At 38.8% G+C, this 17,336-nt stretch overlaps 1 protein-coding gene across 9 annotated transcripts; it reads left to right on the top strand.

Annotated features, from left to right (window-relative positions):
• Positions 1-665: 665 nt before the first annotated feature.
• SRSF10 (serine and arginine rich splicing factor 10) lies at positions 666-16,781 on the top strand. 9 transcript variants are annotated; one of them, XM_078330732.1, is made up of 7 exons: positions 666-834; positions 2,152-2,316; positions 2,694-3,061; positions 5,837-5,933; positions 9,206-9,368; positions 9,898-9,948; positions 10,082-16,781. In XM_078330732.1, exons 3-7 carry the CDS (start codon positions 3,029-3,031, stop codon positions 10,377-10,379), a joined length of 642 nt encoding a protein of 213 aa, XP_078186858.1. In that variant the 5' UTR covers positions 666-834; positions 2,152-2,316; positions 2,694-3,028; the 3' UTR covers positions 10,380-16,781. The 9 variants fall into 9 exon arrangements, with proteins under 9 accessions (XP_078186858.1, XP_017829890.1, XP_054114894.1 ...); XM_017974401.4 differs by having other exon boundaries at positions 9,895-9,948; XM_054258919.2 differs by having other exon boundaries at positions 5,827-5,933; positions 9,895-9,948.
• The last annotated feature ends 555 nt before the right edge of the window (positions 16,782-17,336 follow it).

Below are 17,336 nucleotides of genomic sequence, written 5' to 3'. Positions count from 1 at the left end.
CCCAGAAAGTTGGGAGCCAAATGCGTGGCTAAGTGGAGATGGCCAGGGTTTGGGTGAGGGGCAAAGGCGAGTTGAAAGCACTGGAGAGACAGGCCCGACTCTGTGCTAGGGAACACACCTCCTTCCTTTGCATACTTAATACAAGAAGCTATAAATCCTTCTCTTGCTGGTCAGGGCATAACCTGGACCAAACGGGAAATTTTATTTTATTTTTTTTATAACACCATGCCTCAAAAGTGCAACCAACAAACGGGAAATTTAAGGCAAAATAAGAGCAGAGCATAACTTGGACTAAAGGGAAAATTTAAGGCAGCCTCTCTAAATTACATAGCTTAAAAATCTGTCCACTTAGTAATAACTGCAAAGTTCGGCCTAAAGACTAAAACACATGCTTCCTGATTTGGGGGTGGAGATGAAGGGGAGTGCAAGAAGAAAAGGGCGGGAAAGTGAAGACCTAAAGAAAGAAATAACCGGCTAGGGGGAGGGGAAGAGGCACCACAAGAGGCCAATGAACGAGACCGAGGCTGAGACGCGTGCGCCAGTTCTCCGCATGCGCAGGCGCACGCCTGGTGATCTCGCGGGAAAGAACCGTTGCGGGCCCGGCTTTGCGCCGAGATAGGAGGGGGTGTGGAGGCGGGAGTGAAGTCTCGCGAGAAGAGGCGGTTGCCGTAGCGGAGCCCTCTGGCTGTGTGTGGCTGAGGTTTCGGCGCCGGAGTCGCGGACGGTCTGCTGAACCCGTTAGTGCGCCCGGCCGAGACACGCCGCCGCCATGTCTCGCTACCTGCGTCCCCCAAACACGTCTCTGTTCGTCAGGAACGTGGCCGACGACACCAGGTGGGTACAAGGCAGGTATTCCGAGCCTAGCGGGGAGGCCGCAGGCTCCCGGAGAGGACCCTGGCGGTGGCGGCACTGGGCCGGGGGAGGGGAAAGGGTGAAGATGGCGCGTCCGGCTCCCGCTTTGGCGCCGAACTAGGCCGCGTAGCCGGCCTCAGCCGCCGCATGGGAGCGAGGGCAGCGCCTCTGCCCTCACCCGACCGCGTGGCGGGGTTTTCCGAGCCCCCTCCCCCTCTGCAGTTCGCAGCCCCTTTCTCCCCGCTTCCTCCCGGCGCGGGCAGCCCCCGCCGTGGCCTTTCCGCCAGCCGACGGCCGCCCCCCATTGATTCGAAGTTCACGTTCTTCGGGGTGCACGCCCCCTTGGCCCAGAGATTTTTTTTTTTTCCAGCTAAGAGTGAGGTGAAATAACGGGATCGAGGGAGAGGAATGCTGCTTTTATCCTTTTTTTGTTGCCGTTGTTAATATTTGGGGTTTTTAATCAGATGGAGGTGTTTGGAGAAAGGGAACGTTGAGATTTGGGGAGTTAGATTCCTCCAGTTACTTGTTGCGAGTAGTTTTTCTTATTTCCTGGAAATTCTGGTCAGCCTTTGAAAAGGGAGGTTTAGGAAGCCTCAGTCATTAGGACGTTGACAACCAAATTAGATTATTTTAGACCTACCTTAAATAGGCTTTGTTCTCACCCATTCCCTTGTTTCGAGTTGCTTTCAGATTATTTTGGAAGAGATCTTAACTACAAATGAGGCTTCGTATTTCACAAATAATCTACACACAGAAAATACATGGTTTGGGTTTTTTGGTGTTTTTGTTGGGTTTATTTATTTTTTGCTAGCTTTGTGATCCTTTGTCTTAAATTTAAGCTGGAAAGACATAATAGTAATTACGTTAGCGTCTGGAGAAATTTTCCCTTTACGTCATTTTGACATTATTTAAGGCATTCGATATTTGTGACTTTTTCAGTCCGTATTTGCCTACTGTTAAGTGTCTAAACCTGTCGCTACAATTGGGGAGTAAAAATAAGTGCTTGGTGTTTTTCAAAGTACTGGAGTCGATTTGATGCTGTAAAAAGTAAAACAAAATAAAAAATAGCAGTGTTTACATACAACCTAATGCTGTTGTACCTTTTATGAAAAACGAAGGCTATAGATAAAAACAAAGGTCATTCCCTTGTACCTAATGTCTGCTGTTGTCCTGTTAATGTAAACTGCATTTTTATCTTTCAAATTCTTGAACCTAGCTTTCCTTTATCAAAAAGATATATTGCCTATACATCTTAAGGACTTGAACATAAAAATTTGAGGTCTTTTTATGATGTTTTAGGTCTGAAGATTTACGGCGTGAATTTGGTCGTTATGGTCCTATAGTTGATGTGTATGTTCCACTTGATTTCTACACTCGCCGTCCAAGAGGATTTGCTTATGTTCAATATCCTTTCTTCAGATGGCTGATTAGTGAGGGGTGTTGAAGTTTGAAATTCAAGTTTATGTAAGTGGTAACATCTAAAAAGTAGTTTGTTTTTGTCCTCTAATGTCTGTGTCTTCAAATTTTTGAAAATTAATTCTGACTCACACATTGCTCTTGTTATTTCTTAAAGTTAATTCAAAAATGGTAAAATATTTAAATTCCCATTCATGCTTCTGAAACTCAAATCAATGATTATATGTGTGATTTAAATTTGAATGCACTCTAGTTGCTACTACCTTTAAGTCCATTAAAAGTTAATATGTTCTTGTGCTTAGCAATTAAAATTTGGTATTCTTGTTTGTTAATTTGAATCACTTGATCAAAAACAAATTGTATAACAATGAGGTAAACTTCTTTAATATTGTCCCCTAATTTGCTGTCCTCTGTTGTTACCTCAGAGAATGTAAAGCTGTACAGTTATGGCGACCCCAAAGAGAAAGCATGAAAGAACCTTTAGAGTAGAGTTCAACACTTAAGGCAAGTAGACAAGCCAAAGACCTCTTAAGGATCAGGCTTGAAGAGAAGGGAGAGTTTGGGAAAAGAAAAAATAAAGAAAAGCTGGAAGAAGGACAAGCCTAATGGGAGACAAAGCCTCGCTTTATCTACAAAAGGGGGAAAAGGTTGTTTTTCAAAGTTAAAGATAAAGCCATCTGTCATATTTGGCCAAGCATCTCATGACAAGTCCTTCTGACAAGCACTTAAAGAGTTAAAGGTCAAGATGAAGTTGAATTGAATGATGGCCAAGATTAAAGGAGTCATACCTGATGTATCCTACAGAATAACTATTTTTCTTTTTTTTTCTTTTTTTTTTATATTTTGTAAGCAGTTAATTTTCAAAATCTGGTTTGGTCTAGTGACAAAACCTATAACTTGATTTGTGTGGGCCTTTGATGATGTGATTGTGGTCTTGTATAAATGCACTCTCTCTTAGTTTATCAAGTTAAAGTGTAACAGGATGTATATTGTTAAGATTAAATTCAGCATATTTTGGTTTTGGACCAGGTGGTCAGATGCCACGGAATAGCAGGCAGTGCTCTTTGGAGTAGCATGGGTTCTGGGGTTAAGCCACAGAGCCCTGCTTAAAGGAGAGACAGGTGTATGCACTGGGGACTACTTAGAAACAGCTTGGGTGGTCTTAAAGGGTCAGAGCCACTAGAAATTCTGTTTATATATAGATTTTAAAGTGCTTGCTGGGGACACACAAACCCTTAACTTCTGGAATTTAGCCCTGTGAAGACTGCTAGCCCTGTGCTGCTTTAGCGCAAATGATCAGTTGGCCCTGAATGAGTTGCAGAAGGCATTCTTCCTAATGTAGATGCCTAATTGGGACCGGTGAGAGACTGGTCCCTGACCCAGAGTTTCAGGTGATCTTACTTCCTCCTTTCAGTGTGAGATCATCTCCCTGCAACAAGGGTTTGGGTTTCGGACCACAAACTAGGAAAAATTCTTCCTGCTTAAATTCAGTGGGCCTCCTGAAACTTGTAATACATTAGTTGAGTCCTTGTGAGACAGGGAAAAGCCAAAAGCTACTCCTGCAGGGCCAGCGGTCAAGGACATTTGTGAGAATTGGTTGCAGACCTCCATTACAGAGAAGAGAATAGCCGTATCTGGCTTAGTAAATGAAGGTAGCAGTACATTCTGTCTTACAACATAAACCTAATTTTACCTAGTGTTGGGTGGCCCAGGAATCAAGGTCAATAGTAGTTTGATTCAAGAGTATGTGATACTTGAGGCAGAAAAGGGTAGTAATTCAAAGCAATCTAAAGGAGAATGATAATTTTTAATACATATTCAGTAAGTCTGTGGTCTTAAAATAGATGAAATAACAGGCTTATCAATTTCATTTTTGAAAAGACCATAAAGTACAAATTTCTCCATTACTGACATCAGAATGATACTTAGCTGCCTCTGCTGCTACTGTCTCTCTCTGACTCAATTCCCAGTTAGCCTTTTCTTCCTATCCGTGGCTTACCAAGTAAAGTAGAAACTTGCCATCAGCCCAGGATTCTGTTTTTTGAGGATAGCCCCAGAGAGGATGCTCTGCTCTCATTAATAATTTTTACGGCTCTCAATAGAAATCCTTTTTATACTTATATTCTGTCTCTTGGGGTAACAAAGTAGTATACCCATCAAGTGAACTTACTCCTTCTAATTAGAGTCCAGCTGCATTAACCTTGAGGGATGTTCAGTTACAGTATTCACGGTTCTAAAGTCCCCATCAGCCTTTGCCTTTTCATATTGAAAGCCCAGTTGTTTAAACCTTGTCCTTCCATTTAATCTATTCATAATGGCCTCAGGAAGAGAGAGCTGGAAACCTGCAGTCCTTAATTCTGTTCAGAACAAAAAGTGAGTAGTCTAGTAAGGCAGACCTTTTAGTCTCTAGAATAAAAGAATACCAGTATCAATCTCAAAAAAGAAGTGTACAATTTATAAAATTACCTCTCCAAATCTTCAGTCTTGTGATGTCTCAAATTTAGGAAATAGAAAGGTGCAAACTAAAATAGTGATTTTTTTAGGATAGAATGAAACTCTATACCCGGACCTAACTAGCTCTCTTTCCAAACCATTGATACCTGCCTTGAATGTGTACTTTGCCTCTGTCATGATGATGGTTTTAGGAAAGGAGCTAGGTTTGGGCAGAATAACTGTAAAGCCAGGAGTTCTCATAGTATCATTGCTGACATGACCAGTGAGAACAAAGGGCTTAGCTTCTCAGATCAAAAACAAGTACCAGCAGTTCCTGCTTAAAAGCTGGTAAATAACAAGTTGGAAACCAGTCTCAAACCCAGTTCTTTGCAAGAAGTTGAATATTTCGGATCATGGTTAGGGTTTTCTGGTCTAGGAGTCCTTACAGTGGTCTGTTGTTTCTTGGTAGCATGCTTTTACAGTCTGCATGGATGTAATAACGCATTTGGTATAGTGATTGTCTTTAGTACTGCTTGACTCTGTCTCGATGCCCACAAATGGCTAGCATGCTTGTCTTCCCATGCAGTGCAAGGAAGACAGTTAAATAGTAGTATTAGATATATATGAAAGAGAAAATAGCAAAATTAATTTGAGGTTAATACTTCGTCTCTTGTAAGGTAAGGCATATACTGTTTGCTTACACAAGAACTATTGGCATTTTCTTTTTTTTATTTGAAACATATGAAAAATGGTATTTTGGTTTTAAGAAACTAACATACAACATAGAACTGACGTTTGTTTTTCTTTTTTGTAAACTTAATTCTTAAAACTTAGGAAAATTCTTGGATAGGACAACTTGGTGATTCAGCTATAACATCTTATTTCAATAATAACTTTACTGCAATATGTATTCATACATTTTCAAATGTGTGCCTTAGGAAATCACAGGTGCTTTTATACTGTGAAGTGTTAATGGCTGAATCCAACTGAATCACCAACTAGTAAGTGGGGTCTGGTTGATTTTCTGGAATAATATTGGGAGATTGTGAATTGTTCCAGATATACGAACTGAACTTTCATTCATTATCAAAGTTTGCAAAACTTCCCAAGCCCCTTAACATTTAGCACATTTGAGGATGTTCGTGATGCTGAAGATGCTTTACATAATTTGGACAGAAAGTGGATTTGTGGACGGCAGATTGAAATACAGTTTGCCCAGGGGGATCGGAAGAGTAAGTACTGTTATACCTGATGTGTATGATGCATTATTTTTTAGGTAGTGTTTTGAGATTTTTTTTTTTTTTTAAGAATTTAAGCAGTTTGTGTATCTGTTCAAAACTCAAAAGGATGTTTTTTTTGTTTTTCCTTTTTTTGAGATGGAGTCTCAGTCTGTTGCTCAGGCTGGAGTGTAGTGGTTAATATCAGCTCACCGCAACCTCCACCTCCTGGGTTCAAACAGTTCTCATGCCTCAGCCTTCCGACTAGCTGAGATTACAGATGCATGCCACCATACCTGGCTGATTTTTGTATTTTTAGTAGAGATGGAGTTTCACCACGTTGGCCAGGCTACTCTCAAACTCCCCACCTCAAGTAATCCGCACGCCTCAGCCTCCCAAAGTGCTGGGATTATAGACGTGAGCCACTACACTTGGCCCAAAAGGATCATTTTTAAGAAAATGGGGTGTCTTGAATATTTAATCATATTTTTTAAATGTATTATAAAGTTTTGGGGTAAGTATAGGTGGGAGGTGGAGATTGGAGCCTGAAATATATCTAGACTCCTTGAAAGTTAACCAACTTTATACAGGCTTACCAGATGTTTGCTGCATACTTATGAGGCAGGAGTACAGGTTTTAGATTCAAATAGACCTGTGTTTGAATTCTGGCTTAGCCATTATGTTGCCTTGGGCAAGATACCAATTAAGAGATTAAAATAGCTGCTGAAGAGAAGAGGAACACTTGAGTAAACACAAACTGTTGGTAACTCTGGTTCTTGAGTTGGGTAATAGATTCCTGGTTATGTGTTAATGTACTCCAATACTTAAAATATCTGCTTAATTGAACTGAATGAGATAAGAATTGAAATGTATATAAGGCATGTAGGAATGCCTTATTCTACTTAGGTTCTTAGAACTGTAATTATATATTACTGCATTTTGACACTGCAGATTATTCATAGGCCACTATAAATACTTTGTTAATTGTGTTCCTAATGAATAGAATCCATGGTGGGATCATTCCAAATCAATACGGTTCAGTGGTCATTTTTTCAACCATTTAAGAATGTAAAATGGCAGCATGAAAATAAACTAATACTCTGTGGTTAGAAAAGAAATGTAAAATGGGTGGATGTGGTAGCTCATACCTGTAATCCCACCATTTTAGGAGGCCTAGGCAGGAGAATTGCCTGAGCCCAGGAGTTTGAGACCAGGCTGGGCAGCAAAGTGAAACCTCTGTCTCTACAAAAAATAAAATAAAATAATTAGCCAGGTGTGGTAGTACCTATGGTTCCAGCTAGGCAGGAGAATCAGTTGGGCCTGAGGTTGAGGCTGCAGTGAGCCATATTTCCACAACTGTACTCCAGCCTGGGTGACAGCAAGACCCAATCTCAAAAAACCACTCACTCCCATTTTGAGTTTTAAAAAATCCTTTTATGGTACAGACTCCCAGTGTCAGAATAGTTGGCAGGACTTGGCTAACAAGCTAGGTGGTGAGAAGATTTTGAAAATAGTTGGAGATAGGGCCGGGCATGGTGGCTCACACCTGTAATCCCAGCATTTTGGGAGGCCACGGTGGGCGATCACAAGGTCAGGAGATTGAGACCAGCCTGGCCAACATGGTAAAACACCGTCTCTCCCAAAAATACAAAAAGTTAGCTGGGCATGGTGGCAAGTGCCTGTTATCCCAACTACTTAATAGGCTGAGGCAGGAGAATCACTTGCACCCTGGAAGCGGAGGTAGTCGCTGAGGTTGCACCACTGCACTCCAGCCCTGAAGACAAAGTGACTCTTGTCTCAAAAAAAGTTGGGTAAAAGAGAGGGTTTTTTGTTTTGTTTTGTTTTTTGTTTTTGAGACAGAGTTTTGCTCTTGTTACCCAGGCTGGAGTGCGATGGCACGATCTCGGCTCACCGCAACCTCCGCCTCCTAGGTCCAGGCAATTATCCTGCCTCAGCCTCCTGAGTAGCTGGGATTACAGACATGCGCCACCATGCCCAGCTAATTTTTTTGTATTTTTTTAGTAGAGACAGGGTTTCACCATGTTGACCAGGATAGTCTCGATCACTTGACCTCGTGATCCACCCGCCTCGGCCTCCCAAAGTGCTGAGAATACAGGCATGAGCCACCGTGCCCGACCTTAGAGAGTATTATTTTTAACACAAAACAGTCTTCTAATATATTTTCTTGAAAATAAATACATAGATCGGGCGTGGTGGTTCACCTGAGGTCAGGAGTTTGAGACCAGCCTGAACAACATGGAGAAACCCCATCTCTACTAAAAATAAAAAATCAGCTAGGCATGGTGGCGCATGCCTGTAATCCCAGTTACTTGGGAGGCTGAGGCAGGAGAATCGCTTGAGAGGTGCAGGTTGCGGTGAGCCAAGATCACACCATTGCACTCCATCCTGGGCAACAAGAGCGAAACTCCATCTCAAAAAAAAAAGAAAAGAAAAACATGCCTTTTCCAAGGTCAATGTTTGCAGTTAACTTCAAGCCAGCCTAGGCTAAATCACTTTCTGCCTCTGCATCTCACACCAAAACTACAGACACCTCTAAAACAGACTCCAGGCTGGGTGCAGTGGCTCACACCTGTAATCCCAGCACTTTGGAAGGCCGAGGCAGGCAGATCATTTCCGGTCAGGAATTTGAGACCAGCCTGGCCAATATGGTGAAACCTGTCTACTAAAATGCAAAAATTAGCCAGGTGTGGTGGCACGTTTCTGTAATCTCAGCTACTCAGGAGGCTGAGGCAGAATGGCTTGAACTGGTGTGGGGTGGAGGTTGCAGTGAGCTGAGATTTGCAACACTGCACTCCAACCTGGGTGACAAAGCAAGACTCTGGTCTCAAAAATAGAATTTAAAAAAAAAAAAAAACACTCCAAAACATACACTTTGTTATTATTATTTTTTTAGAGACAGGATCTCTGTCCCCCAGGCTGACATGCAGTTGTGTGATCACAATTCACTGCATCCTCAAACTCATGGGCTCAAGTGATCTTCCCACCCCAGCCTCCCCCGTAGCTGGAATATATATTCGAGCCACCAGGCACAGCTAATTAATTATTTTTTGTAGAAATGGAATATTGCTATGTTGCTCCAGGCTGGTCTCAAAATCCTGGACTCAAATGATCCTCCCACTTAAACCTCCCAAAGTACTGGGTTTACAGGTGTGAGCCACCACGCCTGGTCTTACACACTCATGCAGAGATTTTTTTTCCTCTATTTATTGAGGGCTTCAATACTGTTTTTAGTATTTCTAAGTATTTCTGTTACTTGTATTTCCTAGCACCAAATCAGATGAAAGCCAAGGAAGGGAGGAATGTGTACAGTTCTTCACGCTATGATGATTATGACAGATACAGACGTTCAAGAAGCCGAAGTTACGAAAGAAGGAGATCAAGAAGTCGGTCTTTTGATTACAACTATAGAAGATCGTATAGTCCTAGAAGGTAAGTGTGATGCGTAAACACAGTGATCTGTTTTAAAAAAGATGTATTTGTTAGCATTTAATTTTTTTTTTAACCTTTTTGTATGCTTTTAATTACATACATTGAATGCTTCATTGAGACAAAAAAATCTTTTAGCATTTTAAAAGTTTGATAGCCGGGTGCAGTGGCTTACGCCTGTAATCCCAGCACTTTGTGGGAGGTTGAGGTGGGCAGATCACCTAAAGTTGGGAGTTTGAGACCAGCCTGACCAACATGGTGAAACCTTATCTCTGTAGAAAATACAGAAATTACCCGGGCGCAATGGTGGATGCCTGTAATCTCAGTTACTCAGGAGGCTGAGGCAGGAGAATCACTTGAACCCAGGAGGCAGAGGTTGCAATGAGCTGATAGTGCGCCATTGCATTCCAGCCTGGGTGACAGAGTGAGACTCCATCTCAAAAAAAAAAATTTTATGGTTTGCTTTTAATTTAAAATATGGCCTCTACGAATAGATATTTGTCACTGCTTTTTCTGATATGCTTTTTAGCAGTAGACCGACTGGAAGACCACGGCGTAGCAGAAGCCATTCCGACAATGATAGGTAAATAACTTTGCTTTGAAAAAGACTCATATGTTTTTTAATTTCAGAGTGAACTTTTGCTCTAAAAGTAACAAATTTGATTAATATAGAATCTAATTTTTACTCTAATTATATCTCTCCTCTGTTTTGAAAGATTCAAACACCGAAATCGATCTTTTTCAAGATCTAAATCCAATTCAAGATCACGGTCCAAGTCCCAGCCCAAGAAAGAAATGAAGGCTAAATCACGTTCTAGGTCTGCATCTCACACCAAAACTAGAGGCACCTCTAAAACAGATTCCAAAACACATTATAAGTCTGGCTCAAGATATGAAAAGGAATCAAGGAAAAAAGAACCACCTAGATCCAAATCTCAGTCAAGATCACAGTCTAGGTCTAGGTCAAAATCTAGATCAAGGTCTTGGACTAGTCCTAAGTCCAGTGGCCACTGATAGTATAAACCATGGTCATTTTTAGGCATGTATCATTTACTCATAGTTTGGTTTACTTAAATTATCAGGAATACAATGTTGCAATGATGCTTAAAAAACACTTGTTAGTTTTCCCTGTACCAGGCAATGGTTATAATTAAAATGATATGCTGTTGAGAAGCCACTCTTAAGAGTCCAGTTTGTTTAATGTTATGGGCAGCTACCAATTTGTGGTGTCTCTGTATATTTTTGTAAAGATTCTCATTTTTTTATGCTTGAAGTATTTGGTGAAAAGATGTTGGTTGACCATAATTTGCAACATTGTCTCATTAAAAATAAACTTTCATATTCATATTTGGTAGAACTGTTAACCTAGAAATGTAGCTTGCTAATAGGATAGAATGATACAAAAGTGAAGTAGTAGCCACAGTACAGCACTGACTGCTCAGACACACTTAGGTTCAGGATGGGCCTTTATGTCTTGTCAAAGTGTTTAGGCCCCGCCGGGTGCGGTGGCTCGCGCCTGTAATCCCAGCACTTTGGGAGGCCAAGGCGGGTGGGTCATGAGGTCAGGCATTTGAGACCAGCCTGACCAACAGGATGAAACCCCCTCTACTAAAAATACAGAGTTAGTTGGGCGTGGTGGTGCACGCTTGTAATCCCAGCTACTTGGGAGGCTGAAGCAGGGGAATTGCTGGAACTTGGGTGGTGACAGTTGCAGTGAGCCAAGATTGCATCACTGCACTCCAGCCTGGGTGACAGAGTGAGACTTCATCTCAAAAAAAAGTCTAGGCCCATGATAATTACTTATGATGGTGAATTAGTTCTTTTGTTAACCCCACTGTCTTGGGGAATGATGCCAGCTGGGTTAGGTAATATTTTCAGGGAGATTGAGTTTTTGACTGAAACATGGAGGCTTCACTGCTTTTTTTCTGGTTCCTGTGAAGATTTGGAACGTAGAAAACACAAAAACTTATCTTAAAATTTGAGCAGGTCGATGATGGCAAAAATAATTTTAAGGAGAAAGGAATATTCTTACGTAGTTATTCTAAAGTTTAAGGAGCGTTGTTGACCATAATATTGCTTAGTTTTTCTTCCTGCTGTTAGAAGGGAGTAAATTGTTTCAAAGTAGGTTTTGTGTGTGTGTGTGTGTGTGTGTGTGTGTGCATAGTATAAAAGAACTGAATTTTTTTGATGCTTAGAGCACTTGACCTGTGCATTTGTATCAAAATTTGCCTGCCTCTTTATGAGCGAGGCCTGCTTTTCACACCTCAGTTTATTTAATATGAGGCAAGTTGAAAGACAACACTCATTCTAGGCGATTCTGTGGTGCCATGAAATTTAAAATAATTTTGGAAAAAGGATTAGTCAGTTTTAAGCAAGAGTCACATCTTCTGAGTTTTTGATTATCAGTGTAGTACCTGACTAAAAACGAAGTAATACCCTTAACCATTTATAATTTCTGGTATTTTTCTGAAAGATCGTTTTGGGGACAAAAGTGACTTGACATGTCCAATTTCATTTCAGAATAAAAAGCTAGCATCTTTAAAAATCAGATTGCTTGCTTACAGATATAAGTAAGAATTATGGAGAAACAATTCCTTTTAGAGGATTACTTTTTTCAATTTTGGTTTTTGGAATCTAGGCTTTGCCTGTAAAGAATAAAACGATGGATTTTAAATACTGTTTGTGGAATGTGTTTAAAGGATCGATTATTCTAGAACCTTTGTATATTTGATAGTATTTCTAACTTTAATTTCTTTACTGTTTGCAGTTAATGTTCATGTTCTGCTATGCAATCATTTATATGCACGTTTCTTTAATTTTTTTAGATTTTCCTGGATGTATAGTTTAAACAACAAAAAGTCTATATAAAACTGTAGCAGTAGTTTGCAGTTCTAGAAAAGAGGAAAGTTGTGGGGTTAAACTTTGTATTTTCTTTCTTATAGAGGCTTCTAAAAACGTATTTTTATATGTTCTTTTTAACAAATATTGTGTACAACCTTTAAAACATCAATGTTTGGATCAAAACAAGACCCAGCTTATTTTCTGCTTGCTGTAAATTAAGCAAACATGCTATAATAAAAACAAAATGAAGGAAATAATGATTAACTGGAATTATTACAGTATTGAATATGATTCTAAAATAACAATGGAAACAATCCTTTATAGATTTAGGAATGTTTTTAGTCAGTGTTGCACTAGGCACAAATAACTTTTACTTTGGAAATGATAGAACTTGCCAGAAAGGTACATCTTTTACACAGTAATTAAAAATTCATTGTGTAATGTCAGAGTTGTTTAATGATTGCTCATTCAGCCTCTTGGGTTAACTTAAGAGGTTGTTTGGTAGTGTTAAGATAAAGTTTGGATCAGCTAATTCTAAGTGTATACTTTCATATTGGGTGGATCAGTAATTCTCTCCCGCTTCGTAAACAAATGCATTGGAACTTAAATGTTTATGACATGATTTTAAATCATTTTGAATTGAATGTTGATGAGCAGCTAATATTAAGTGATAACCTCTTCAGGGAAGTAGGTTGTGATTTGAATTCCATCTACTTTATGACAATGATAGCTGATAATTTATTAAGTATTCATGATGTGCCGGGCACTTGAAAAGGCTATGTGTTAACTCATTTACTCTTCACAAAACCCTATGAGATACTTTTATTTTCCCCATATCACAGATAAGGAAACTGAGGCACAAAGAAAAGTCTATAAGGCAGAACCAGGATTTGAGCCCAGGCCTGGTCCTTAGTTTTAGGGTGGGTTTTGTTTGTTTTACAGAATGTAATTTGAGAGAAGTAGATTGAGGAGATAGCTCATAGAAATTGTTCATTCTGTGGGGCCTGATTTTATTTTTATTTTTTACTTGTGTCCACTTGTTTTTAAATTTGGACTATTGAGAACCTTATATGTTGTTTCTAAAGTGACACACCTAACAGCTTCAAAAGGACTGTGTTACAGTTGAACCTGTGGTAGTTTGGATCCTACTGGTACTTGAGGATCTTTACAAAGTGTTTTATGTTAGTTTTGGGTGATGTAGTTGAGTCCCCCACTTAATTGAGTGTACCTACTATGTGTGTGGTACTGGGCTCAATAATAATAGAATGGTTATATCAACACTCAAATGAGGGCTGACACATTTCACCTCTCCTTTTACTTAAGATCTCTCTGCATTTTTTTAAGCCCAGTAAGCAAGAAGAAAAATGAGATAATGCTTCAGTGAGAGAGGAAAGGTGCTTCATAGAGTATGAGCTGTTAAGTTACATCCCAGGGGAAAGACCTGGGAACTATTGTATTCTCTTGAAAATTTGGCCCAGTAAGCTGCTACATCCAGTTCAACTAACAAAATCCTGTATACCACAGAGAAGAATAAAGAAAACCAAACTGACAAACATCCTTCTTTTATTTAAGACCAAACTGCAGCTGGAATACCCAGTACAGTTCTGCTTACTACACTTCAAGAAAGATCTGAAAGCGGAAAAAGAACCAAAGAAGGGCAGTTCAAGCGACCAAAGGGTGGGTGGAAGGTGCTGCAGTATGAATACTGTACGAATATTTTGACTCTGGTCTGAAAAGATAAAAGAATGTTATCGAAAACTACATGGAATAATTGAAGTCCCTTCAAGTTTGAAAGTAAGCATTTTAGGACAAATAAAAGGAAATTCAACTTTGTACTTGTGGAAACTAATCCCTAAATATGAATAGGTTTATATTGATTCATGGGTACCAGATCCATAACAAATTATTGGAAAATAGGATGTCTGAATATCAAGGAAGACAGCCATAGTCTCTTACGGTGCCTCTGTTGGTCTGTCTCAAACTGAATTGGGTGGGAAAATGTATGGTCCAATATAAAAGTTCCATTTTCGCCATTATTGGCAAATCTTGCCTTTGTTTATTTCGGTGCCAGTGTTTTCTGCTTAAACATTTGCTTTGTTGGCATCTGCATTTATTTACTTGTACACCACATGTAGTTTACATCTTCCTTAACTACTCTCCTTCCCAGGTAAATTCGAATTACATTTGACATCCAGCTAAGAGGGCCCATCTCTTCTCACCTCTTTCCTAGTCAATATGTTCAGCAAATATTTATTGAGCCCTTACTATGGGCAAATCATTGTACTGGATAATTGAGGAGAAAAATAGTTGATTCCCTTATTCGGTAAATGTCTACTGAGCACAATCTAGTGAATCATTACATATCACCTTGTCGTTTTGTTTGAGGTATATTATTCGTAACAATATTTTACACCATTCATATCTTAATGTAATTATAGAACCCAATATACTATCAAGAATAAGTAATTATGTGGTTATTCTGCCATTTAAAAGTATTCAGTATTTGTTTGATCCCAATATTACAAATAATGAAAAAATGATTTGTTTTAATCTGTAATAAACTGGTTTATTGTGCAGTGACTGTAATATACTAGAGTTATATTAAAGTGTTCACTCTGCCTCACCAAACACATACTAGGAAATAACCCCCAAAATAAGTATTTAACTTTGCATTAGATATAAAGGATACTGGGTGCTATAATTAGATTATTTTGAGGCAGACAGCTGTTATCCCAACTGATTTAGTATGTTCTGTAATTGAGAAAATGTTCACCAAATTATACTTTTTAGTGATTTATATGTACATTTTATAGGGGACGTGTTCTGTGTATAGTGAATAAATAACTTTTATAGTATCATGAAATGTTTTGGATTCCTTAGTTTCTTATTAGGATGTTTCTTTACCTATACATTGATTCCATCACATTTGATTTTTGTCATCTTTTTGCCACATATTTAAAACTTACCATGTAAAATTATTAACTAAAAATCTGGAAGTGGAGTTTAAGCTTTTAATTTATAGCAATTTTGAAAATATAGCAGAGGTATATTTTCAAGGGAGGTATGAAATGGAATTTTTGTCTGTATTTTATTTTAGAATTTTTTTTTTTTAATTGTCCAGGATCCACACAACAAGTGTCAGATATTAGGTTAAAGTCCATAATTTTTCACTTGTTTCATCTTTTGTTATATTTTTTGTTGTTGTTTAATCAAATGGGGAAATGTTTTTATAGCTTTATTTTCATGGAGATAGTGAAATTGATATAATGGGAACTAGAATTTACTTAGAGCCAAAATGACTAGATTTAATTACAAAAAGTATTTTGTTGTATGCAGTTACACACTCATTAACATAGTGGGTGGTTCTTATGGATAGAGGTTCTCTGTATTTTTAAAAGAATATGTAGAGTTCATAGATGTTTTTTGCCCTTTACCTCCCTTCTCCATTTTCTTTTGAATTCTTATGGATAGAGGTTCTCTGTATTTTTAAAAGAATATGTAGAGTTCATAGATGTTTTTTGCCCTTTACCTCCCTTCTCCATTTTCTTTTGAATTGAAGTTAAGACATTTAAGGGAGAGAATTAAGTTGCATATTGAGTTGGGATTTTGTTTAAAAATAGGTGAATACTTATATAAATACAATAACAATAGTTGGTAGTTCTCTGAAATATTGTAAGTCAGAAAAGGACCTTTAATTTTTGCATCTGTTGAATGAATTGCTTTCGGATCTCTTCTGTGGTTGTTTCTCTTTATATTGAATGCTGTCAATATTGTTGAGGACTTACTGTGCCGAACCATGTGCTTTTCAAATATTTAATTCTAAAAACACTCCTGGGAAGTGGGTATTATTCCCATTTTACAGATGAGAAAATTGTCCTTTGTGGAATACCCACCATGTGATAGCATCTTGCATATGTTCATTCCTCACAACTTTACAAGGAAAATGGATAATGTTCCTAGATGAGAGATTAAATATAATTCAAGATCTCATGGCTGTGTGGCTCAGAGACTAAGCATGGCTTTCCAAATCTCATTCTCTTGAAGAGATTTTTCCATTGTATTGCATTTTGACCATATTCCTATTTACAAAACCTAATATATTCTGACGTAGGGAGGCTGTGACTTGAGCAGTAGCTTCGGAATAATCTAATGGCATTCTACTAGGAAGGAGGACTAGCAAAACCTGTAGAAGTCCCAGGCATGAACTGTTCTCATTTTAGATAGGATGACTTGATAAATAGGATGAAGTGAGCAACGTGTTTTGTCTTCAGTTGTTGATATCTACAAGACGTTCTGCTAGTCACTGTGGAAAAGGTTCCTTCTCGGATGTTTTCCTCTGCCCCTTCCTCTAACAGTGTTGGTTATCTTTATTATGTTTCTGTGTATTTGTAACAGCTATTTACCCTTGTATTGCACAATGGGGATTTTTCTTGGAATAAAAAGTGAGGCATGTAAACTCATTGAGAACTAACAGTAGTTTGTAAAGAAGTAAAAGGACTTTGTATCTAGTTTTTTGCAGATCACATTTCTTTGAATGCTGGAAAGTGAAATAAACTGGTCTAGGAGCCAAAAAAATGTTCGTTTTTTTAACATTTTGCTCTACATTAGATTTGTTACCACCCAGGTGCACTTTTTCCTAATTTGTATAAGAGGTTTTAGAGATGAACTCTGTCCCTCTCGATTTACAAAGTAATTCCCTATGAGAGAATGCAACCAAAACAGTAGAAACAAACTTACACAAAACCTTTCAGATTTTTTTCCTGTCTTGTTGTTTTAGGGAAGAAGAAAATTTATCAATGTGTATTTTAAGCTTAAGGTTTTGGATCTTGATTCTATCAAAGTTTAACTGCCATCAAAAAGATAAATTGAAATTACTTTTTTTTTTTTTTTTTAAGACAATCTCATTCTAACTTCACGCAGGCTGGAGTGCAGTGGCACCGATCTAAGCTCACTGCAAGCTCCGCCTCCAGAGAAGCTGAGTTTATAGGTGTGTGCCACCACTCCTGGCTAATTTTTTTTTTTTAGATAAGTCTTACTCTGCTGCCAGGTGCCAGGCTGGAGTACAGTGGCACAATCTCGGCTCACTGCAACCTCCGACTCCCAGGTTCAGGCAATTCTCCTGCCTCAGCC

Source organism: Callithrix jacchus, chromosome 7, assembly GCF_049354715.1.
Source record: "Callithrix jacchus isolate 240 chromosome 7, calJac240_pri, whole genome shotgun sequence".
Taxonomy (NCBI): Eukaryota; Metazoa; Chordata; class Mammalia; order Primates; family Cebidae; genus Callithrix; species Callithrix jacchus.
The sequence above is the reverse complement of the archived record's forward strand: the minus strand, read 5'-3'. Positions and strand labels throughout refer to the sequence as shown.